The 23050-nt window shown below is 54.1% G+C and overlaps 14 protein-coding genes across 14 annotated transcripts; 6 read left to right on the top strand and 8 right to left on the bottom strand.

Annotated features, from left to right (window-relative positions):
- Positions 1-341: 341 nt before the first annotated feature.
- V1518DRAFT_409214 (SUR7/PalI family-domain-containing protein) lies at positions 342-1609 on the bottom strand. The gene is made up of 3 exons (XM_066902311.1): positions 1424-1609; positions 1025-1373; positions 342-973 (listed from the first exon to the last, which is right to left on the bottom strand). Exons 1-3 carry the CDS (start codon positions 1474-1476, stop codon positions 539-541), a joined length of 837 nt encoding a protein of 278 aa, XP_066762068.1. The 5' UTR covers positions 1477-1609; the 3' UTR covers positions 342-538.
- A 536-nt stretch (positions 1610-2145) lies between these two features.
- V1518DRAFT_436261 (peptidase C65 Otubain-domain-containing protein) lies at positions 2146-3168 on the bottom strand (the record flags this gene model as incomplete). The annotated part of the gene is made up of 4 exons (XM_066906283.1): positions 2146-2708; positions 2765-2828; positions 2878-2958; positions 3016-3168. The coding sequence occupies 4 exons, from the start codon at positions 3166-3168 to the stop codon at positions 2146-2148; spliced, it is 861 nt and encodes a 286-aa protein (XP_066762067.1).
- Positions 3169-3449: 281 nt separating this feature from the next.
- On the bottom strand, positions 3450-4568 carry V1518DRAFT_436260 (Squalene/phytoene synthase-domain-containing protein; the record flags this gene model as incomplete). Its single annotated transcript, XM_066906282.1, has 1 exon — positions 3450-4568. One exon carries the CDS (start codon positions 4566-4568, stop codon positions 3450-3452), a length of 1119 nt encoding a protein of 372 aa, XP_066762066.1.
- A 212-nt stretch (positions 4569-4780) lies between these two features.
- Positions 4781-6112, top strand: V1518DRAFT_409207 (uncharacterized protein). Its single transcript, XM_066902310.1, has one exon. The coding sequence runs from the start codon at positions 4810-4812 to the stop codon at positions 5959-5961; it is 1152 nt and encodes a 383-aa protein (XP_066762065.1). The 5' UTR covers positions 4781-4809; the 3' UTR covers positions 5962-6112.
- Positions 6113-6175: 63 nt separating this feature from the next.
- V1518DRAFT_430581 (adaptin N terminal region-domain-containing protein) lies at positions 6176-9173 on the top strand. Its single transcript, XM_066906174.1, has 3 exons — positions 6176-6698; positions 6755-8288; positions 8345-9173. Exons 1-3 carry the CDS (start codon positions 6376-6378, stop codon positions 9011-9013), a joined length of 2526 nt encoding a protein of 841 aa, XP_066762064.1. The 5' UTR covers positions 6176-6375; the 3' UTR covers positions 9014-9173.
- A 573-nt stretch (positions 9174-9746) lies between these two features.
- V1518DRAFT_403025 (uncharacterized protein) lies at positions 9747-10363 on the top strand (the record flags this gene model as incomplete). The annotated part of the gene is made up of 2 exons (XM_066901859.1): positions 9747-9767; positions 9818-10363. 2 exons carry the CDS (start codon positions 9747-9749, stop codon positions 10361-10363), a joined length of 567 nt encoding a protein of 188 aa, XP_066762063.1.
- Positions 10364-10436: 73 nt separating this feature from the next.
- Positions 10437-11863, bottom strand: V1518DRAFT_409203 (uncharacterized protein). Its single transcript, XM_066902309.1, has one exon. It carries the CDS (start codon positions 11790-11792, stop codon positions 10524-10526), a length of 1269 nt encoding a protein of 422 aa, XP_066762062.1. The 5' UTR covers positions 11793-11863; the 3' UTR covers positions 10437-10523.
- A 177-nt stretch (positions 11864-12040) lies between these two features.
- V1518DRAFT_409198 (uncharacterized protein) lies at positions 12041-13948 on the top strand. The gene is made up of 3 exons (XM_066902308.1): positions 12041-12391; positions 12473-12503; positions 12575-13948. The coding sequence occupies exons 1-3, from the start codon at positions 12106-12108 to the stop codon at positions 13467-13469; spliced, it is 1212 nt and encodes a 403-aa protein (XP_066762061.1). The 5' UTR covers positions 12041-12105; the 3' UTR covers positions 13470-13948.
- On the top strand, positions 13949-15719 carry V1518DRAFT_409195 (L-Aspartase-like protein). The gene is made up of 2 exons (XM_066902307.1): positions 13949-14118; positions 14182-15719. The coding sequence occupies exons 1-2, from the start codon at positions 14073-14075 to the stop codon at positions 15525-15527; spliced, it is 1392 nt and encodes a 463-aa protein (XP_066762060.1). The 5' UTR covers positions 13949-14072; the 3' UTR covers positions 15528-15719.
- On the bottom strand, positions 15700-17719 carry V1518DRAFT_24800 (uncharacterized protein). Its single transcript, XM_066900992.1, has one exon. It carries the CDS (start codon positions 17457-17459, stop codon positions 15873-15875), a length of 1587 nt encoding a protein of 528 aa, XP_066762059.1. The 5' UTR covers positions 17460-17719; the 3' UTR covers positions 15700-15872.
- A 40-nt stretch (positions 17720-17759) lies between these two features.
- Positions 17760-18668, bottom strand: V1518DRAFT_369786 (inositol phospholipid synthesis and fat-storage-inducing TM-domain-containing protein; the record flags this gene model as incomplete). Its single annotated transcript, XM_066901295.1, has 3 exons — positions 17760-17861; positions 17921-17998; positions 18054-18668. The coding sequence occupies 3 exons, from the start codon at positions 18666-18668 to the stop codon at positions 17760-17762; spliced, it is 795 nt and encodes a 264-aa protein (XP_066762058.1).
- An 89-nt stretch (positions 18669-18757) lies between these two features.
- On the top strand, positions 18758-19758 carry V1518DRAFT_409190 (SOH1-domain-containing protein). The gene is made up of 3 exons (XM_066902306.1): positions 18758-19138; positions 19198-19331; positions 19389-19758. The coding sequence occupies exons 1-3, from the start codon at positions 18989-18991 to the stop codon at positions 19678-19680; spliced, it is 576 nt and encodes a 191-aa protein (XP_066762057.1). The 5' UTR covers positions 18758-18988; the 3' UTR covers positions 19681-19758.
- Positions 19681-21498, bottom strand: V1518DRAFT_409187 (Prenylcysteine lyase-domain-containing protein). The gene is made up of 3 exons (XM_066902305.1): positions 20987-21498; positions 20696-20924; positions 19681-20643 (listed from the first exon to the last, which is right to left on the bottom strand). The coding sequence occupies exons 1-3, from the start codon at positions 21382-21384 to the stop codon at positions 19777-19779; spliced, it is 1494 nt and encodes a 497-aa protein (XP_066762056.1). The 5' UTR covers positions 21385-21498; the 3' UTR covers positions 19681-19776.
- V1518DRAFT_409185 (cytochrome c oxidase assembly protein PET191-domain-containing protein) lies at positions 21499-22419 on the bottom strand. The gene is made up of 4 exons (XM_066902304.1): positions 22230-22419; positions 22013-22171; positions 21931-21951; positions 21499-21870 (listed from the first exon to the last, which is right to left on the bottom strand). The coding sequence occupies exons 1-4, from the start codon at positions 22238-22240 to the stop codon at positions 21750-21752; spliced, it is 312 nt and encodes a 103-aa protein (XP_066762055.1). The 5' UTR covers positions 22241-22419; the 3' UTR covers positions 21499-21749.
- Positions 22420-23050: the final 631 nt, after the last annotated feature.

Genomic DNA, 23050 nt, shown 5'->3' with positions numbered 1-23050 from the left:
GCATCCAACCGGTTTGCAACCTGAGCCCGCTGCGCCACGAGCCGTGCGGCGGTTCACTGTACCGCCGTTGCAACCGCGGCGCGGTTCTGTAGTGGCAAGCCCGGTTTCCACTGCGGAAGCGTGGCCAGTCGCAGGCGTTGCTGACGGCACGGCCGAGAAGCGGGACGCGTCCCATGATCGTTTGGCCTGCTCCATCGTCATCGCGCGCTGCACGTTCACTACTACCTAACTAGTAGTCTATCAGCGCCATATGACGACCATTCGCTGGTCTGCGGTACCTTCTCGAACGCTGGCGGCTTCCCCGATCGCGTACTACATACCGACTTGTCTGCCGAGCCTGATCACATCTTACTGTCCATCATATATTACTATCAAGGTATCCGTATTAAGCAGTAAATATCCACGCATAATATCAAAAACATCCTACAATTACATCCCGCAAATCATCATCTCATAAGACGCCATTTTGTGGCACGCACGCGCGCCTCATTTTCCTGAATCGGCAAATACCAATGCGTCACATCTTTGCGCCCGCAACCTAGGTGTGTGCGACGTGCTCCTCAAGCGCGTAGCTGGTTCGCTCCGGTTCTTGCACAATCGGCTCCATGACATGCTGCTGACTCTCGTGGTCGACCGAGGGCAAGCGGTCACGGCGGCGACGGTGGAAGAACGACCGTTTCTCGTTAGTAGCATCGGTGTCCATCATCGAAGTTGGCTCGCGGTAACGCTTGGATCGCCGCGCGAGACAGCATGCGACGAGGAATCCCGGTGCTGAGAGTAGCAGGCACGCTACTGCGGACCAGGCGAAGGCGAAGAGCTTGACGCCGAGGTGGGCGGAGTAGCCTGCGTTGTTGAAGTCGTCACGTACGTATACGTAAAGCGCAGTCGAGAGCGCGGCAGCGATGATTGCCGTGATAAGTGCGAAGAACGAGAGTATCGATGTGACGAGCGCGCCGACCATGGAGAACGCGACCTGTGCGACGAGTTAGAAGATCTCATATCTAGGTCGTGCTCATGGACATACCCAAGCAGCAAGCCACGCCAGGCAGGCGAATCCGGCGGCAAGGAAGTAAAAAGCGAACGAGAAGCGCGACAGGTAGAAATACATCTTGTGGTGGTCGATCAAACTAGACGGCACGCCGGAGGACGTACCGAAGTTGACTACGGGCTGGAACGCGTACGCCGGTTTGTTGGCGGTGCAATCCGTGTTGTGCCCGTTGCTGTCCACGCCGCAGCGGTTCCACAGCGTCCATCTTGTTGTCGCGGGTGCGCCGGAGATGGCACTCGTGTCGGCCTCCATGTAGAAAATGCGATTGAGCGGGTTGGTCTCCGTGACGCCGCTAAGCAGAATCAGCAGTAGCAGGAGCGCCGCTCTGGAAGCGAGTTAGTATCATGAGATCTCGGTCTGGAAGTTGACACGTACCCCGTCGTGAGAAGGAAGGGAATGGCGGAGACAATAGCTGCTCGTAGAGCCATGTTGGGTGCAGATCGAAAAGAGAGAGATGGACAAACGAGCCACGCATGCGCCGAGCGGCGCGGGCGGAGTGAGTTAAATAGATCTCGCGCGCGGGGGTGCGGGAGAGAGTAGCCAGCGACAGAAGACTTCCGTCGCCGAAGTCGTCTGGGCCAGAGCCAGAAAACTAACGCCAATCGTGTCTCGTGGCGCTCCTCCCGCGCCGTCCATCGCGATCTTCGTCTCGTCGACGCACCCCGCGCAAACACCTCGAGATCTCCACGCACTACGTCCCGGTCCTCGCATAGCACGTTGTGGCCGCGCACTCTACAAATTGCATTTATCTTCTCGCCCTAAGCCAAGGCCTGACCGAGCGGGATGGTACAGGTGGAACGGCAGCGACGAGCGCGGCCAACAGAGCAGCACAACGCGATGTGAGCCGCATGCACACTGACGTCACCTCCATGTGCGGGTTAGGGCTTTGCGCCGCATGTCGTCACTCTTTACGGTTCACAGCTAGATCGCGCGCTTTGGACGTCGTCGGACCACGCAGCCACCCTCTTCTGGCTGCTCTCAGCACAGGTGATCTACACTAGGCACAGAGCGGGGTGACCGAAGCTGATCACTTGTGCTCTCCCATCTCGTGAACTGCTGCTGTCTGTATTCGCGACCCCTCTATCACGACCCCATGCTCACCGGTAAAATATATCGTAGTGACCCGGCCGGTACAGCAGGTCTATCTCAAACTGCCGCAGATCGTCCGGTGGTGGTTCGATAGACGAGAAATGATGCACAACCGCTTCTTCGCCGTCACTCCTGTCCATGTACACGATTCCTAGACTCACGGTCGGCATGGCGTTCACAAATGCGCTCAATGCCAAATGGTCCGCCTCGACGGCAAACGCCTCGATGTGTCTGCTGCAGTAGTCATCCACTGTGGTGCCGTCCGCGTCGTCGATAAACGGCGCGTAGTCTTCGCCGTGCGTCTTGACGTACGCGGCCGCGAGTAGACGGAAGTGGACTACTATGGCTGACGAAATTTCGGGATTGTTGAATTCTTCTAGGAGCTGCTCGCTGGTCAAGGTCGGCAGGCGACCAAAGAGGTTAAGCGTTTCCTCCACGAAATCGCCATAGGCCGTCTCGTGGTAGCCCGCCAAGTCGAGTAAGGCGTTCCGCGATTCAACGTATTTATGCAGTTTAGATATTTCCTCCTGCGGCAAGTCGTGCACGAGCTCAAAGTACCGGAATCCGAATGCTGTGCACAGGGTTCGTCAGCACGCCTCATCTTGTAGACACAGCCTGAAGCATTACCTCTCCATGCGCAGTTGCCATCACCGCGAATTGGTCTATATCCCGCGCCGCCACTTCCAAGAGCCTTGGAAAACTGTAAGATAAATTTTTGAAGCAGCGCCATATGCACGTACCTTGATCTTGCTCCTGAACGTGACATCGTCATATTGATCGAGCAGGATCTCAATCTTCTTGAACTCGCCCACCAGAGGACTCTGCAAGATATCTGGTTAGAACGAAAGTAATTCGTGCATCTACGCCAAATGACCCACCTTGGCGGCTTCTGTGTCTTTAATCTCCTGTGTCAGCCGGAGAATCGTGTTGTCGTCGAGCTCTGGCTCTGCTGTTGGTGGAGCTGATACTGGCGTCGCAGCGACCACCTCCACAGCATCTGATAGCGTGGCGTCTAAGGCCTGGTCGGCCATAGCTACTGTAGCGGTCTTTGATAGTTGTGAAAATGTTCCAGGACGAGTTTCAGATGTTGTTCGCGACGACATACAGGGTGTACACCTTCACGGCTTTAGAGTTTGTTGATGAAGAAAACCTAGTTGACCCGTAAGGACGATGTACTGAGGAGACGTGCTTTCTGGGTTCTGCGCAAACCGAGAGACGTACTGGTGCAGAAATCTCAAAATTTCAGCATCGTCCTGACAATGCGCCCTCATGGCCTCCAATCACATTCCAATATGTGATATACCTATGTACACTATATACTCCGCCGGCGATGTACCCAGTACATCGTCCAAGGCATCTTCCAGTCCTTGACCTTGAGCTTGCGATCAAACACATCAAAATCCACTGCCTCAAGCTTGTTCAGCCATGCCTGCACCGGCACGCTCGTCAACACTGGCGCAAACATCGCATCATCGATCTTCCGTCGCCCGCCTTGCTGGGTGACAACCTCTTCCAGCATTGTGCGCGCTGTGATCAGCTGGTCGTTCGCATGCGTCGCGACCTCGAACACCGCGTCTTGCATCCGCTTCCGCATTGCCTTGTCGCCCAGGTCAACACGGTTAAGCACCTCCTCTTCGCGTAGCCCGTACCGAGCAAGCACGTCTACAGGCAGCAACACGCGCCGCCGCCGCTCGACAGCAGTCGAAAAGTCTGCAAGCATCTCAGTGACCCCCATAGCACGTCCAATATGCGAACACACATGCTCCAGCGCGATAGCGCGGCCGCCAGGCATGCTCTCGCCGAGCAGGTAAAGCATCGTAGAGTACGCACCCTCGCCAAACTCGGCCATTGCACCGACGTTCGCGAACGGCGGATCGCCCACCCGCGCGAGCCGGGTGTCGACCATGCGCAGAAAGAATCCCCGAGTATACGCGTGCGTACGCGCTGACTCCGCCAGCATCACGGCGACAGGCTCTGCAGGCGGCTGTTTCCCCGAGAATATGTCCTGGACGGTCTGTCGCCAGAACTTGAGGCGCAGACGTGCGGTCGCGGCTGCGGTGCCAGACGCGAGCGAGATGGCGGAGGACGCTGTTGGCGGCGGGTGTGCCGCGCGCTGGAGAGTAAGTAGCAGACCCATCAACGCGAAGTACGCATCGCGTGCGGGGCCGGGCATGAAGGGCGTGCTGAGGTTCGCGGCGAGGAACGGCGGCGAGACGTGTAGGAGGGTGTCGACGTTCTGCCGCGCAACGGGAATAGTGAGCCTGGGAGGCTCATTCGGAGACTTCAATGACGGTCGTGAGAGCAAGGACGGTGGAGGTGGGCTCGGGGGTACTGGCGCAACTGGCGGTTCAGGATGTGACTGCGAGGAATGAGTGTGGGCGTGTGAGTGGCCGTCGTGGTCTTCGTGCGAATGAGTATGTGAATGCAACATGCGTACGCTTCGGTGTCCAATCGTCACAGCATTCGCAGGTATAGCCTGCGGCGCTCTGCTCAGTGTACGCAACATGCTTGGACAGTCCAGGCGGTGGATCCGGCGGAAGTGATGATGAGAATTCGCGCTGCAGCGATTGGCGATCCGCGAGCGTGCGGCGCAGGCGTCGCTTCATGGCCGCGAAATTTCTACAGTTCCGATTTTCAGCACCACGATCGCCTCGCATGCACTGTCCACAATCATGCGCACAGGCACTACGGTCCCGTCGGCGAGCCAGCGCTGCTTGCGGCAGCAGCGGCGACAGTATGCGTCGTTTGGCAACAACATGAAGTTCTTTGACATGTTCCCTCAGAACGAGACCGCTCCCGCCGGCAAGAAGAAGAAAGCCGATAAGCCTGGCGACAAGTTGGCAGAGAAGCCGGCGGCGGCGGGGAAGAAAAAATCGACCGGCGACCCGCTACAAGCATTCTACTTTCAGACATTGGCGCCAACGGGCCGGCGTACTCCACCGAGCAGCAGTAAAGGGCCGGGGCAAGCACAGCGAATAAGCCCGCTGACGCGTCAAACGTTCAAGGACTCGCTCACTTCGAAAATTGAGCGGTACAAAACTTTTCAACTTGCCAAAGAGGAGCAAGCAATCAACAAGCTTATGGAGCGAGCTACGATATCAGTCGGATCCAAGTATAAAGGCGGCAGATTCAAATCTGGCGCAGCAATGACGGCAACGACGAGTAGCGGAGGCTCGTTCACGACGTCGGCGAGTAAGAAGAAGGAAGAGGAGATTACATGGCTTGCAAATGACATCTCGCGGTTGGAATTGAATGACACACAGGTGTGTCATCTCGTCGACATGCAGGGAGAGTACCACAGCGATATCACAGTTGGCGACTCGAAAGTGCTCGTGCCGCCTGGATACACGCTTGTCCGAGTGAAGGAAGGGACGACATCTAGTCCGATGATTCTTCGCGTCATGTCTATTGAAGGAATCGCTATGGCGGAGGCTACGAAGAAAAAGGCGGCAGCTGCTGCTGCAGCCGTAGCGGCGGTTGAAGCAAACCAGGTCAAGGAGCTGCCGATGTCGTGGACGATCAACGACAACGACCTGAACGTGCAGAAGGCACACTCAATACGAAAGGCATTTGAGAAGCACGCCACCGTAATCATCACGATCGGGCGGCTGCGCGAGAAGCCGGTCGCGCACGCGCGCAAGGAAGAGATTGTCAAGCAGGTTTCGGATATTTGCCTCGGCTGTGGAGCGAGTCTATGGAAGACAGAGAGTTCGAATGGATCGCAGATGGTACTGACGTTCCGCACGGAGGCGGCGCATGAGAAGCATGAGAGTGATGAGGAACGCGAGGAGCTGCTGCAGACTGCTGAGAGCACCGGTGCTTGATATTGGTGTCATATGGCGTTGGAATACATACGAACACACAGAGCGTAGCCAAGGCGACTTAAGAATGCCTGAATTCCGAATTGCACTTGGACAATCTCTATTGTAGAAGAGCGCGACGTTCCTTTTCTGGAGAGGACGCGTGCGTGGCGGTGCGTGGCGGTGCGGCCGCTGCACACTTGAACACAACAGTTACCTTCTCCATATCCCGCGCTCCACCGCATCGTCGCCGCCGCCCTTCACAAGGTCCTCCGACTCCATCGCTGCCATCCGCCGCGTGTCTGCCTCTGCGCACGCGATTGCTTTGTCTGCCGTCCCGACCACTCCGCTGCCCGCCGCCGTGGCCGCCGTTTCCTCCGCAACCCGACTCGCATACGCACAGCACGACGCGACGGCATCACCGCCATCACCATCATCATGTCTTCCCTAAAGGAATTCATCAAGACCGTACGTTCGGCCAAGACAATGGCCGACGAGCGCGCCGTCATTCAGAAGGAGTCTGCAGCCCTGCGTAGCTCCTTTCACGAAGACATCACCGACCCTGCCCTCCGGCGGCAAAACATCGCAAAGCTGCTCTACCTGTTCACACTTGGCGAGCGTACCCACTTTGGCCAGATCGAGTGTGTCAAGCTTCTTGCCACCAGCAAGTTCTCTGACAAGCGTCTTGGCTATCTCGGTGCTATGCTTTTGCTCGATGAGAAGCAGGAGGTGCTTACCCTCGTCACGAACTCGCTCAAGAAGTATGTGCTTATCTTTGTTTACGTATAGCATCTATACTGACTTAATTCGGCTTTAGTGATCTCAATAGCTCAAATCCGTATGTTGTCGCACTCGCACTTTGCACGCTCGGCAACATTGCGTCCGAAGGAATGGCTCGCGATCTTTTTGCAGACATCGAGAAGCTCATCGTCACCCAAAACCCGTACCTGCGGAAGAAGGCCGCGCTTTGCGCAATGCGCATAGTTAACAAAGTTCCTGACTTAAGGGACCGTTTTGTTGACAAGGCTAAATTGCTACTCGGCGAGCGCAACCACGGCGTGCTTCTCTGTGGTATCACTCTCATCATCGATCTCTGCAAGCAGGACCCGACAGTTGTCGCCCAGTTCAGACAATTTGTTCCAGCGCTACTTCGCCAGCTCATGTCGCTTTCCACTTCTGGATACACACCCGAGCACGATGTGACCGGCATTTCCGATCCGTTCTTGCAAGTCAAGATCCTGCAGCTGTTACGGGTGCTCGGCAAAGGCGACCGCGCGTCCGCAGAGCAGATGAATGACATCCTGACCAAGGTTGCTTCTGACACTGATGGTTCCAAGAATGTTGGCAATGCCATTCTCTACGAGGCTGTTCTCACAATTCTCGATATCGACGCCGACAGCAGTCTGCGTGTGCTTGGAATCACTATTCTTGGCCGCTTTTTGGGAAACAAAGACAACAACGCAAAGTATGTTGGCCTCAACACGCTATCACGGGTTATTGAGATTGAGCCAAACGCCGTTCAGCGGCACCGTAACACCATTCTCGAGTGCTTGCACGATCCGGATGTCTCCATCCGACGACGGGCGCTGGAGCTGTCATTCGAGCTCATCAACGATCAGAATATCCGCGTGCTTGTGCGAGAGCTGCTTGTGTTTTTGGAGACTGCGGATACTGAGTTTAAGACAAACATGACCCTGCAAATTTGCATAGCCGCTGACAAATTCGCGCCCAACAAGCGCTGGCACATCGACACCATTCTGCGAGTATTCAAACTAGCCGGCAATTATGTTTCCGAGCAAATCATCTCGCAGTTCATTGCGCTTGTTACAAATACTCCGGCGATGCAGCTATACACGGTGCAAAAGCTCTACTCTCTTCTGAAGACCGACATCACCCAGGAGGCTTTGACGGTTGCCGGCACCTGGATCACTGGCGAGTATGCCGATGAGTTACTCAAAGCAGGCACGTTTAAGGAGGAGGAAGTGACACACGAAGTCTCACAAGCAGAGATTGTCCAAATATTCGAAAGTATATTACACAGCACATACGCGACGCAGATGGTGCAGGAATACGTTCTCGACGCACTCGTGAAGCTCTCCACTCGGCTGACGGATCCAAGCCAAATTGACCGTGTACGCCGGCTGATCGGCGATCAGACCGCAGCGCTGGATGTCGAGATCCAGCAGCGAGCGGTGGAGTATACCGCATTGTTTGGATTTGATGATATCCGGAAGGGCGTGCTTGAGAAGATGCCGCCGGCTGAGCTGCGAGAGAAATTGGTGCCCGAGAAGAAGACCTCGAGTGCAACACCGACACCGGCGGCGGTTGCCAAGCCAAAGTCTGAGAGCGATGTAAGTTTGATAGTTCTGCTGTTCGTGCTATAAGCAAAAACTAACTGGGTTTATAGATTTTGCTCGACCTGATGGGCGGGGAGGACCTCACGGCACCGCCACCTGCGCCAGCTGCTAACGGCGATTTGCTATCGCAGGCCATGGGCGCGAGCGGAGGCTTTGCGTTGCCGACCACGACTGCACCGACTAACGGTGTTAACGGCGGGGCAGCGAACAGCACTATTAACGACATTCTGGGACTCTACGGTTCAGGCAGCTCGGCAGCGTCAGTTATGCCTGTTGCGTCTATGGCTGCGCCGATGTCTACTCCCGCTGCGCCTATTCCCATCGCTGCTACGGCCGTGCCAGTGACTGCGACTCCAGCTACGGCCATCCCCGCATATGAAGCGTACAACAACAACGGCCTCATCGTCTCCATGCAAGCCATGCGCGACCCAAACGCCGAGGCAGTGGCGAATGTTCTCGTAACTTTTGCCAACGCAGGCGCGGATCCTATTTCGGAAGTGTTGCTGCAAGTCGCCGTGCCGAAGACTCAAACGATGGAGCTGCTACCGATCAGTAACAACGCACTCGTGCCTGGCGCGCGCGCGACGCAAAAGCTGCGCGTGGCGGCGGCTCGAGGCGCGTTGCTGCGGTTACGATTGCGCATCAGCTACATCAAAGGCGGCCAGACATTCGTGGACATGTCAGTATTTAACAAGTTCCCGGAGAATTTGTTGGCATGATGATGTGGGGTGGCGATGTCGATGTTTTTGATGTTTGTACCTGCATAGAGAAGATGACGATTTTTAAAGAAGTTTGGACTGTGTGATGACACGAGTAGTTTTACGCGCGCTGTATCTAGTTTCCTGTCACGACATATATAATTCAGGCTGCATTTGTTGATTGTCGGGCCCGAAGGGAGGAGGAAAGACTGTAGGCGATGAATGGGCTGTTCGCGCGCCGCATGCGGCCTCGGGATCTGGACACTGTCCGTCCAACACAGCCACCGACAGTCTTTCAATCAACAGCCTCGAGCCACCTCCACCTCGTGCATCTTCGTTCTGTCGCTGAAGCAGTCGCCATCATTCGCAACGTCGTGCGTGCAGTGTTTTGGTTTGAACTAAACCGCACTGTGTAAGACTGTGTGCTGAACGAGGGACGCCTCACCCGATCACCAAGCCAGTCCGGATCCGAATTCAGCTCCACTCGGCTCTGTTTGTTGCTTCTGCCGCCTCAGTGTTCCGAGTTTGCCAAAGCTATGAACACGGCTGACGCTTCTGCTGTTGCTCGACTCGCACGCTGGCATACAACTGTCGGCACCGAATACTGCGGCTAAATAAACTAGGCACGTCGGAAGATATCAAGATATGAGCGATACCGCTTGCTTGTATTGCTAGAGGACAAATATCGGCTTCAACGCTCCAGTAAGACCAAATTGGTTGATCAGACCACGTTATATTTTAAGAGATCTGGATAATGAGTGGTGCAGGAGTTGCGGTAGGCTGACTTTCACATATGCTATGACTGATGAACACAACTAACGGTAGCAGGGCGTCGCGGGACTTGCGGTCCTGATGATTGTGTTCTTTATTGCACTTTCTTCGCAACGCCGTCGGCGTTCACGATTCGCAGATGCAAGGCCGATTATACCGGTGTTCGCCGAAAACGCAGGGTGGCAGGGCAGCAACAGCTCTGGGAATATTGGCAGTGGCGGACCAGGCGCGCCGCTTCGGCGGTCGCATTATACTGCGGGCACGATCTATCCCAGCGGCGGGTATGCCAGCAGTGGGAATGCTGCGTCGCAGGGCAACACGACGATGAACGTGCCCGCTGAGGCGCATGTGAGGCAGGCTCGGCGCGATGAGGAGTTTGAGCAACAGCAGCAAGAACATCAGCGGCAGCAGCAAATGCAGCCGCTGCCGCTGTACCAGGAAACCGAGCTGCCGAGTTACGATGAGGTCGTGCGCGATGAGGAGAGGGCGGCGTGCGTTGGCAGCACCGGCGCCGTCGACGGGACTGCATCTGCGAGTTATGATAATACGACTACACCCGTCGCAAGACCTGCGCCGGCTACGCATGTACCCGAGGTATAAAATTTGGTATACACGAAGCATTTTTGTTCTTTTTGTTTGGAAGCGTTGCTACAAAGTATAGACATGACTACACGTTCTGTTCCTGTCAGTTATCATCATTTGGAAGAGCTTCATTCTATATTACAAATGGCGGTGATTGGGCTATGTGCGGAGATGTAACTTAGTCAACAGGGGTTGTTGGAGTAGTAGGAGTTGTAGCGGCCTTGTCCAGCTTGTCGAAATAGTGTTCTACGAAATGGCATGTTTCGAAGCACACTTCTACCATGATCAGGATAATGATCATCCACTCGAGACGTACGCTCTGCTCTTCGGAGAGATGCGCCTTCAGAATTGACACAACCTCGGACACGTAATCTAACTTTTTGTTCAAAATCGCGATGCGCGGTAAAATGTCCAAAGTTTTTGACACAGCGCGGTAAATCTCCTCGAGTTCGGGTTCGCTCCAGTACAGATCCGGAATTTCGGTGAGTTCAGAATACAGATTCAGGTTTCCGCGAAGTGAAAGCAGCTCGCCAGTCTTCTTGAGCACTTCACGGCCGTCGTGTACGGGAAGCTTGCGGCCCGTGGCAAGCCGGTCGGTGATGTCGCGGATGCTCGCAAGATATTGCTCGAGCTCGCTCTCGATGACTGCGAGCTTCGTAGATCGAGCGAGACCGGACGCGAACGCGACTTTGTCGAGGAGCCGCTCTGTGCCCCGCACAAAAATGATCTCGCCTTCCATGTAGCTCCTGATCTCGGTGCGGTGCTGGCCCTCACGTTCCAACAGGTCCGTGGGCAGCTCAATATAGTCTAAGTCCTCCGACTCGCGCATCGGATATGGACGGACCTCGCCAAGCTTGAGATCATCAGCAAGCGCGATAGTCTGTAGTTCTGTCATTCCAAACGTGACAATAGAGCCATTGCTCAAAATAAATGCGTCAGCCTTGTGTCCTGTCGGCAGCGGATAAGGCACGTATGCCACATCATGCGGTAGTAGCATTGAGGCCTGCAACATGCCATGCTGGTGCAAGATCTCTAGGACTTTAGGGAGATCGTAAGAGTCGGCAACTGTGAGACTGACGCATGGAAGTACGAGATGAATTAGGTGCTCGGGAACATTTGGCGATGTCGTCGGACGGCGGGAGGAGAGCGGGACAGAGGCACTTGTCGCACGCTGCGACGTCGCTCGACGAAGTGACTGCTGCGTGTTTATCCGTGCCACGCGTGACACAAGCGTGCTGGACAGCGGAGTAGGCGCCAGCGACGAGTCCTGCGAGTCATCGGCGATGTGCTCCTGATGCTGCTTCTGCTCTTTCTGCGTCGTGGCAGTCGCCTCGGCTGCGAACCACCGTGTCTGCTGCGACTGGGGAGGAGTACGCAGACGCGCCCGCGCAACACGCGGGTAAGAAGCAACAGCGCGCCCCGACCAAACAAACCACTGACGAATCATAAGCAATCCCCAGACTCTTCAAGATCGGGGCGTTTGCATGCCGGGACAGTGTGGGAAGAGCAGGCGGGATGACCGGAGCAAATGTGCCACAGTCCCGGCCGCCAAATTCTCAAGCTGGGAGTTTAGAGTTCTCGGGGGGCCAATTTAAGGTTTCAACACTGACGCTTACATAGTGCTTGTGCAGAGGGGCTTGTGTGATTACGGGGTCCTCGTGGCGCAGCTCGGATTTCTCCATCTTCTCTGTATTTTGTCACCACAAGCGCTCTCCTCATTTCCTCTCCTTCATCAGGACCGATGTCCCGCTGAACATACCATGACCACCTCAGGCAGCTCCACGACTCGTACTAGTACGGGCCTAGCCACTCCGCCATCTCGCAACGCGCCAACCACCACACTGGAGTCGCTCCGTCTCGCGGCTCTGAAGTCGCGCGCCGGAAAGCAGCAACCCCGAAAGGTCTCGCGCACGTTGAGCAAGGCTGCGGCGATCGCATTTGAGCGCGAGGATGGCGAGATATCTGAGGACGAGGAAGTCGAGTCGGTTGTTTCCGAGAAGAAGTCGCGGCCGTCTACGCCAATCAGCGTCGGCAGCGCAACCGACGGTCAGTGTTGATAGTTTTGTGTTACTGCCAGGCGTGTCTGTTGGGCGATTTTGTTTTGACATCCAGGTTTTTGCATCGCAGGTATCAGCGCGACTGGATTATCGCATACCAGGTGAGTGTGCCGTGTATTATCGGTGCCGATGTGTATGTTGCTCATATCGTCCTCCCCCAACCTCGTACTAGCATGTTGGATTCGAGCCTACAAGCATCCGCCATCGCTGCCCTTGCGGACCTTTCCCGGGCAGGTCTGACGTACCAACAAGTCCTTTCCCTTGGCAATATCCATCCTCTGTTTCTCTCAAACTTGGTCTCAAGCATATCCATGCCGACGCCTCCTATTGCTGAAGCATCTAAACAGTCTAGCCTAACAGCCGTTGCTCCCCCAGCCCCTCCCCCCCTTCGTTCTTCTTCCCCTCTCCCCCCTTCCCATTCACCACCACCTACTGTACAGTCGCTGGTAGATGAGAGGCAGCTCGAGTCCGTCGCGATCGAGGCTCTCGTCTTCCTTGCGTCGTTGGGAATGTCTTATGACGACATCGTCAACTTTGGTGGCGTTCACCCGCACTACCTTGCCGGACTTGTTGTGCACTCTCCTTCCACATTATTGAATCGGTCACAGTATGTGAAGGCAGCGACGCAGACGATTGCTCTTTCGCTAAAGCGATCGACGGAGCAGCTCTCGGCCGCACGGGCTTCTAATTCCAATGATGCTGTTCCTACTACTAGTTTTTCTACAACTGGGTCTGCTGCTGTTGCTGCTGCATCACAACACTCTGAAAACGTGTCTCGCGCTTCTTCTAAGGGCCCTCTTTCTACTGCCACCTCAGCCACCTCTACACCCACTCTCACTTCCGCTCCCTCTTTTCCTCCAAATGCAGCTCTTATTGCTGCTACTACTGCCATACAATATAATAATGGAGTGGCGGTGGTGAGAAATACGGTGATGGCGTCACGAGTATTGAAGAAGCGACCAACTGCGCTTGATTTTGACGCGCCTATGGAGTTCAAGGGACGTTTTGGCAGCGACCGGTTTAGCGGGCGCATGATGATTGAGATGAGTGACTCTGACGAAGATTAATGATGTACGATTAGTGAGGGTGCGTGTCGTTCATTTTCGGGATATGGCTACTTGACCATCTAACTTGAATCTCAACAGCACCTGCGCAATGACATTGAGTTTTGATTATGTGTATTCACATATCTCGCGAAGAAACCACAAGAGTCGCAACATCTTAAAATATTTTGTCTTGGTATCGCAATACCTCTATGTATATTCGTTGGCGTCATATACTCCATGTATGCGATCAATATGTTTTGTATTTGTCCAAAGTTGACTTTTGCTGCTTATTATCACTTCATGTGGGGGCGTTGGATGATAGTGTAATTCTAGCTTTTGGGCTGGATTCAAGAGCAAGGAGTTTGTCGTTAGCAGCATATACCATTCACACGTATTGTGTTCGTTTGGAACCTCTGTACTATGCGTACATGGCATGAATAGAGCTGTACAAACTAATCAAATTTTGAGGAGAGATAGCTGATGCTAGTGACTCAGTTAGCTCTGACTCATGCGGCTTAAGAGGCGTCCGGCTTAAGAGGCGTCCAGAAACTTTTCGTCTCGGGAAACCTCCTTAGTTACAGTAGCGGACACTGTAACCAAAGACCATTGGCAACAGACAAAACAATGGCCGATAAGTCGCTAAAGTCGCTTTGGGGTGGCCGTTTCACCGGTGAGTAAAGCAGCGTTGTGGAAGTGAATGAATGAATTGCGACTGATGCGATATTGCCAACAGGTGGCCTGGACCCGCTGATGCAGCTCTATAACGCGTCGTTTCCATATGACAAGAAGATGTACGAAGCCGACCTGCAGGGCACGAAGGTGTACACTGCTGGTCTGCAGAAGCTGGGTCTGCTCACCGAGCATGAGCTGTCCGAGATCCACCGCGGGCTGGACCTGATCCTGGCGGAATGGCGCGCCGGCGAGTTCAAGGACGTGCCTGACGACGAGGACATCCATACTGCGAACGAACGCCGGCTGGGAGAACTCATAGGGCGTGATATTGCCGGCAAGGTGCATACGGGACGGAGTCGCAACGACCAGGTGGCGACGGACATGCGGATCTACGTGCGCGAGGAGCTCAAGGTGATCGAAAACATTCTCAAAGAACTCATTCTTGTGTTCGTTCAGCGCGCCGAGGTCGAAATCGACGTGCTGATGCCCGGATATACGCATTTACAACGCGCGCAGCCGATTCGGTGGAGCCATTGGCTGCTGTCTTACGCGACGTACCTCTCCGCGGACCTGCAGCGCCTGCAACAGCTCATCGAACGTGTGAATCTATCGCCGCTCGGTTCGGGTGCGCTGGCGGGCCATCCGTATTCAATCGACCGCGACTTCCTCGCCGCTGGCCTTGGCTTCGGCGGCGTGATTCCAAACTCGCTGACAGCAGTGTCTGACCGCGACTTCGTCGTAGAGACGCTCTTCTGGGGTACTCTGTTTATGAACCACCTCTCGCGCTTCTCTGAGGACCTAATCATCTACTCCACCGCCGAGTTTGGCTTTATTGACCTTGCGGATGCGTACTCCACCGGCTCGAGCTTGATGCCGCAGAAGAAGAACCCAGATTCGCTCGAGCTTCTGCGTGGTAAGTCCGGCCGCGTGTTCGGTTCCTTGGCGGGCTTCCTCATGACCCTCAAGTCGTTGCCCTCCACCTACGATAAGGATTTGCAGGAAGACAAAGAGCCCCTCTTCGACGCTCTCACGACCGTGTCTCACTCCATCTCCATCGCGACCGGCGTGCTCTCCACTCTCGCTGTCAACAAGGAACGCATGCTCGCCGCGCTCACCCCAGACATGCTCGCCACCGATCTCGCCGACTACCTCGTCCGCAAGGGCGTGCCCTTCCGCGAAACCCATCATATCTCCGGTGCCGTCGTCAGACTCGCCGAGGTTAAGAAATGCGGCGGGATCGACAAGCTTTCTCTTGAGGAGCTTCAGAGCGTCGACAACCGATTCGGCCCAGACGTCGTCGCCGAGGTATTTGACTATGAGCGCAGCGTCGAGCGTCGTGACGCCATCGGCGGCACGGCCAAGAGTGCAGTTTTGGACCAGGTTGCGCGTCTCAGAGCCACTTTGTAAAATGGTATCTTTGTTCTCTACATATACTACATACGATACGCTCTCTCTGTATCACTCACATAAAATAGAAAGGAAAATGCAAAAATTATAATTGTGCACACCACTGAGCCATATCCTGACCGTTCGATTGTCAAAAAACATCGGACCATTAACCACAGACAGGACGGCTCTCTGAGAGTAGAGAAAGAAAATACAATATGCAAGGATGTAGTGCAAAAGTCGCTACAAACGGTGCCGCGATATCTGTCTCGGCGAAGTCGGGGAGAAAACCAAACAAAATGAAAACAAAGTCAAATAACACCCTAACTATTAACTAGCTGTACGGAAACAAACCTTTGCTTGTGTCTAATACGTGTAATAATTCTGCGGTCCCCGCGAGCGGCCGCCTTGTCTGCCGGGGAACTGGCCGCCAAACTGTGCACCGCCAAACTGGTTCATGAACTCTGGCGGGATTCCACCGCCCATGCCGCCGTGAGGTCCGCCAGCACCACCGCCAAACATCTGAAAGAGTACGGAGGGATCGATCTGTGCGCCCATGCCGCCGCCCATGCCGCCGCCCATGCCACCCATGCCGCCAAACATGTCGTTCGGGTCTTGAATGTCGACGCCGGAGTCATACCGTGCTCGCTTCTGGCTGTCTGACAAAGTCTCGTACGCCTCACCGACGTCCTTGAACTTTTCATGTGCGGTGGGGTCGTCTGGGTTCTTGTCTGGGTGGTACAGCAGCGCCATCTTGCGGTATGCCTTCTTGATCTCGGCATCGTCAGCGTCTTTGCTCACACCTAAGATCTTGTACAAGTCCTTGCGCTGACTCTTCTTCAGCTCCAGTTCTGTGTCCCGCAACTCCTGTCGTAGATTTGTGTCGCTCGGGTCAGCCTCGATAGCGCGGTTGAATTCTTGCATGGCCTCCTGCCACTTCTCCAGCTTGGCCAGAGCTCGCGCCTTAGTTTTCCGCACTTTCACAAAATCTGGATCCAGCGCCAGTGCAGCATCAGAGTCGGTGACGACTTCTTCTAGCTTGCCCAGCCTCAGGTTCACTGTCGCGCGATTCGAGTAGAGCCGTGAGTTCGTCATTCGATTTTCAGGGTCGACCGCCAACGCCTGTGTGTATAGATCAAGAGCAGACTGTAAGTTTCCCCGCTTGAACGCATCGTTGCCCTCGTTCTTGCGCTTCTCCAGCTCGCGTGCAGTGCGCAGCAGCTCACGTGCCGCCCGATTGTCGGGGTCCACGCGCAGCGCCTCAAGGCAGTGATCCACCGCCTTGGCGTTGTCGCCCTGTGCATACAGGACCTTTGCTCGCAGGACTAGTGCATCGGAATCATGTCTGTCGTCCCGCAACAGGGATACAGCAGTGCTCGCAGCGGCGTCAAGGTCCTTGGGCTCTTTAGTCCCTAGCTGCAGGTTGCCGCGCAAGAGGCGCCATTCCCTTGGCGGCGTAACGCCACTGCCAAGTAGACGCTCCGCACCCGAAAGAGCGTGCAGCGCGAGGGACGAGTTACCACCGCTGAGCATGGCCTTGGCTTGCTGTATGTACGCGGACATGTTCTGCGCCGGCGCGACGTCAGCTGCGGACGGTGGTGGGTCTATCTGTGCGTAGGCTTGCAGAGCCTTGTCGGGCTCGCCGAGCGCAGTGTATATCTTGCCGACCCGCAAGAGGGTCTTCGGGATAGTACTGGCGTAGAGCGCCTCGTTGGCATGTGCGAGGTCGAGCGCGACCAGGGAGTCGTCGAGGGCTGCGCGAAAGCTGGGCACCTGTAGGTGCGCCATTGCACGGTTGCCCCGGTAGATTGGGTTCGTAGGATCAGCGGCAATGGCGTTGCTGTACTCGTCGACGGCGTGGGCAAAGTCCCCGCTGCGGTAGAGGTCGTTGCCGCGCGCCTTGTGGCTCTCTGCCTGAACCGACGAGGGCTGTGAGCTGGCCCCCGCACTCATGCTGCTCGAGGAATTGCCGACAAGGTAGAAACAGACTGCGCCCGCAGAGGGACGGGGAGTGGTGGGGGGTGTAGGAAAGGGAGTGGAGGGGGATGTAAGAAGAGGAAGTCGAAGACGAAGAGGAAGTCGTTTGCGTGCGTCGTGGAACTTCGAGAATAAAACTGCGGAGCCCTAGCCCCATATGGTACATAACCCTCGTAGCGTCAGCGCCGTCAGTGTCAACTTGCTGCAGCAACTCATCGCCATATAAAACCGGTTCGACAGAAGGAAAGAGATGCTGAATGCTGTAATCATATCTAGTTACACTCCCGGAACAGACATCACAGCGCGCAGTGTCCGCACGTGCGGGCCAAAACCATACACAAACGCCCATGCCACTAGTCCAAATGCCCAGCCGGTCACCTGTTGTCAGTCAGATTTTGCTGTGTTCACGCGAAATAAGAAATAAATTGACACAGTACCTTCTCTGCAAATGTGTGGAAATATGTTGCAGTCATCAGAAGCATCCACCACCACAGCGCAAGCAAGCCGAGAACGATCTGCAAATGGTAGTTAACCACTGTCTATGTGACTTAGACAACGCGATTATCATACTTTCGTGTTAATCTGGCGAGCCAATGGTCCTCGCTCAACTATCACTGGCAGCAATTCGTACCACAGAAACAGGCTTGAGTGCGTCAATATGAACGAGTGACCGCTGACGTCGTGACCGCCAGCCCAGTCGCCACGAAGATGTCTGCATCCCACCGACGACCATATTTCGTGGATCGGCCTGCCGGAGTCGCCATCCATGTCGGGATCTGCAACAAAACACATACCACCCGTTTGGATAAATATGCGGTCCATGATCGGTGGACCAAGGAACCACTGCGTGAACAGGAACCACCATATCGTGATCACCGCATACCGAGCGCCGAGCGCGGCGGGTTTTGATGCTCGCAGTCGTATGCAATGTATCATAAACACAAAGGACGTCCAAAACCAGCCATTTTTCACAAAAATTGTATTGAATATGTTGCGCTTGTTGCTGAAGTATGTATCGGGTTGCGAGAGAACCGACACCAAGCTTCCGAGACATATCGTGACTGGGTATATGCAGAATACGACTGCCTCCTCGAACGAAAGCAGCGAATGAAAGAACCGCTGTGGATACGCTGGCGGTGGCGTCGACGGCGGCGTGAGCTGTCCCCCGGAGGCGTTTGCTTCCATAACGTCGCCGATGCTTATGCGAGTGCTGCCTATGACAGAGGGCGGAGCGTCCGGTTGCGTCTCCTCGTTGACAACCAGCAGCGCGGTCTCTTCAGCGCCTGACAGCACAGACTCCGAGTAATCTGCAACGACGGGCGCAGCACTGTAGGAATCGCTGGGGGACGCTTGCGATGCCGCGATCTCCATTTGTCGACACGCATATACGGAGAAGGGGCGCGTCACGTCGTCATCCACAATCACTGCGCCTGCACGTGCCTGGCACTCCGTCCACTCCATCGTCATCTCACCTATGAATGCTGCGTCGCTAACACCCATATCTCATGTCAGATAGCCCTCGAGAAGGCGCCCCACATCCAGAGGCCGGTACTACCATCCGTGTGGGTGACGATGGCTCCGCGGCGAAGCAGGATCCGGAGCAGCAGGTCCTTAGTCCAGATACCCCTCCAACTCTCTTCGAAATCGAGCTAGACGTACGCAGCTTCTCTAGTTGTTTTGTCTTGTGAATGTACGCGTTGCTGACCTTATTTAGTTTGTTCAATCACTTGCAAATCCAAATTACCTCAACTTCCTCGCACAAAATAACTATTTCGATGACGAACAGTTCATCGCCTACCTTGAGTATCTTGAATACTGGCGTCGTCCAGAATACATCAAATACCTCATGTCGGTTCTCTTATTTCTTTAGTCTATGCTTTCAGCTACAGTGTTGACAAAATCTAGATATCCAAACTGCCTGCACGTTCTCACGCTGCTCAAACAGCCGCGGTTTCGCCAGGAGATCCGTCACGAAGGAATGGCGCAGACGCTACAGCACGATATTCTTTCAAAATGGCTCGGTGTGGGCAAATATGAGCCAGAGGAATCTTCATCTGCGGACAGCAGCGAGGCAAAGCAGCAGCAACAAGATGGCGACGAGGTAATGGCTGATGCCCCCGCGCAGAACGAAGCTGGCCAGCTGCAGCAAAGTGAGATAGACCATCCCAATGGTAGCATCAAGCCCGATCCCTTGTGATCATTGTATACGCTGTAGTATATTCTTTGTACCATACACCAAAATAAATAATATGTTCATGTTACACTGTTACCGAGCATCACCTCTCTCTCTCTTCTAAGGAACCGCAATGACGGTCTTGTTGCTCTGTCCAACAATCAAGGCTGCAACATTTGCGCCCGCAAGACTTGAAGTCTCCATCGTGCTGATGAACTGCTCGATTCCATTCAAGTACCATAGCCCATCGTCGCTCAGTTTGAAGCTTGAAAACTTCGTCACAGGATCCAAGCGCGGATAAGGGTACCAGATCTTCTCATGGACCCAAGAAAGCTCTGCTCCACGTTTAAACACAAGTTGCAAAAACGCTGGTGTCATCCGTGTCGGCGAGAAGATCTTGTATACGTATTCCTTGCGCTCTGGAATGTATTTCACGATAGAAATGGAGTTGAAAATTGGCGGCATGTGAGACTCGCCCTTAGCAGGCAACGTGGTGAGAATCATAGTTGGTACATCAGTGCTTTCGTCAAGACCAAAATACTTTCCACCAAGCCGCTTCGTGGACGCGACAAGCGTCACATACAGTTTCATATAAGGAACTTCAGCTGGCTCGCTAATTTCAGACGACAGACTGCCGAGTCCGGTTTGGTGATATGGGGCAGCAATAATAACCTGGTCAAAGTACTCCACCACGTCTCCGTCGCTTGCGGAGCGTGCGATCATCCACTTCTTGCCGCTCTCCTCTGGGCACTTGCCAACTTTAGTCACTGTCGTGTCCAGTAGAACCACTGCCTCGGACTTCTTCAGCATGCTGTCAAAAATCCGCCAGTTTCCACCTTCAATATTGTAGCCGTGTTCCGCAGACAATACCACGAGTCCTTCTAGCGCCTGGAGTCTATCGATGTTCTGAGCGTAGTTCACACGCGTCGCAGACTGAATTAGCTCGTTCGCATAGAGCTCGCTGATTCTCTCTGATGCCAGGTAGTTCTAGTAAATGCTTAACTTTACTAGATACTTCAGTTATATAAACAATTATTACCTTCGTCGTCATGGCCGTGATATTGGCGAGACCAGTAGCTATCGCAGTCTCCGTCAGATCGCCAAAGGGAAACAGTGTGTCGGAATAGAATGCCATGAACATCTTCACAGCCTTGCTTGCAAGACGGCGCGCTCGAATAATAGATACTCCGTATCTGTAGAACAGCTTTGCCGCGGTCTTCCATGACGACTCTGTATTCAGCGAGAACACCAACGACTTTCCGTCCCAGCTGCATGATTCGATGAGCCAAATGCGCATCACACTGCTTTCAGCTCCGATAAAAGTACTCACATTCCGAACGACGTCTCGATCTGCTGAGTCTCCTCAGATTTCAGCTGGCCAAGCTCTGTGCCTGCTACATTCAGTCCAAACTCCTTAGCGGCGGCCATCAAGTTCAAGTTGTCCTTGACAAAGATACTAGCACCAAGCTCAACGGGCCAGCGCGGGTCATCGTGAATATTGATTGTCGTAGAACGGCCACCAACGTATGAATTCTTCTCATAGACTGTGATGTTAAATGCCTGGCCCGAGTATCTCTGCAGATAGTATGCAGCCGATGCACCTCCTGCGCCTGCGCCAATGATCGCAACGCTCGGCTTAGACTCGACAAGAGCATCAAATACGATCTGATCAGCAAATACTGCTACAGCAGTAGCCAGCCAGAAAGAGCTGATTGAAAGAACACGCATTGTGGATGCGAGTGTCGTTGCCGAACGATCAAATTGAGCGATCGAGGTAAGTACGTACGCAAGTAACAGTCATACCCTACCGCTGGGACATCACGCGCCGCATACATCACTTGTAAATCCTAGTACCCTACCAAAAATGTGAACGCTGCGTTGGTATATCCAAGCCTTGAAGAAAGTTGGAATGTATGATGTATTGGCCCTGATGTATATTTACAAAGTCTCGCCCACTCCAACCGGCAATCAGCGCTAATCGATGAGCCATCAGTCGCAGCGTAGCCTTAACTCCTAAGAGTCAATAACACAGAGCTGCACACTGCTGCACTTGACTACTTGGTCTTAATCGTAGACGTCGACGTCCAAGTCCATTACAGAACCTTAGACACCTTGTCCAGCTCCGTCTTCGGGTCGAAATCGCCTCGCGATATGCGCGCGTACTCATCGTTGTAGATGCCTTTCGAAAGAGGTCCATTTCCGCGAAATCGTTTCCTGTACACAACATATCAGTTCCTGAAATTCAACTTGACGGCACAGCTTAAGGATCACTACCTCATATCTAGAAGTCCGCGTCTGAAAAAATGTCAGTCTGCGAGATGCGGAGACGAAGCCATTCGTCAAACACAGCACTGACCTGCACTCCGCAAAACTCTTCATTCGTGCATGACACTGCGCTGGCAGATTCTTCCGTAGTTCTGGATCTTCAAGGCACTCCGTTGGCGTGTGTCGGTCGATCATGACGCACGGCGAGCGCTGTAGGCAAATAGCCAAGCCCGTCCGAATATCGCTGCAGCTGTATGAGGTCAGTCGTCGCCCCAGCAATAGCCCAATCAGCCAAACAATCCAAATACCTCGATGGCATGGTTCGAACACAAGTGAGCTTGCAAGCTAGTGAAGACAGGATAACTGTCGATTGCAAGGGCAGTATCCGAGGACCTTGGGATTTCTTGTCGCCTCTCGAACTCACGTGGCGGCTCACTGAATACCTGCATTGTCGTGAGTTCGCCTCACCCAGGCAGCGCGGAAATCCTCTTCGCGCTTCACTGTCTGGCTATGGCGTGGTCAACCTCTACAGAATTCACTGATAGGCCTTAAACGTCCTGCCAGCTCAACTGTAGTGAGTGCCATTAATGCATGATCGAGTTATGTAAGCAACTGAAATAACCTGTCTCTATACTCGTCTATTGAAGACAAGAAGAGGTCGAACAGTGCTGCGGATAGCTAGTCAGCTACGCATCTTCAACGAGAAGCCATATGTTGATGGTGAGCGAGGTGTTTGTATCTCGCGACGAGTATTGACGAAGACACAAGTATATTATAGTCAATTTCACAACAGAAGCGTGGATAAAAGCAAGGTCTTTATTTTTGTGCATAGTTATAACACTGGTGCGGAATGAGCTGTATCTCTGGACAGGGACTTGACTGCACATGCCATTAGCCACTAGATACTACCTAGAACCATTCGAGTCTCACGACACCAGAGCACAATCACAACGTCGTATGAAGGCACAAGCCGCCGATGAGAGAAGCGCCCAGAAGAACAAAGAACGACACGAGTGACAGGCGCATGCTGAATCTGGTATTGGCGCGTGAACCGTCCAGTCACGAAACATATGCAAGTTACCGCATGCCGTCTTCTGATTCCCCAGATATTTCGCCCGCCAGCAACGCA

The sequence above is a fragment of the Limtongia smithiae genome, assembly GCF_038497785.1.
Source record: "Limtongia smithiae strain NRRL Y-17922 unplaced genomic scaffold V1518scaffold_1, whole genome shotgun sequence".
Classification (NCBI taxonomy): Eukaryota; Fungi; Ascomycota; class Lipomycetes; order Lipomycetales; family Lipomycetaceae; genus Limtongia; species Limtongia smithiae.
The sequence above is the reverse complement of the archived record's forward strand: the minus strand, read 5'-3'. Positions and strand labels throughout refer to the sequence as shown.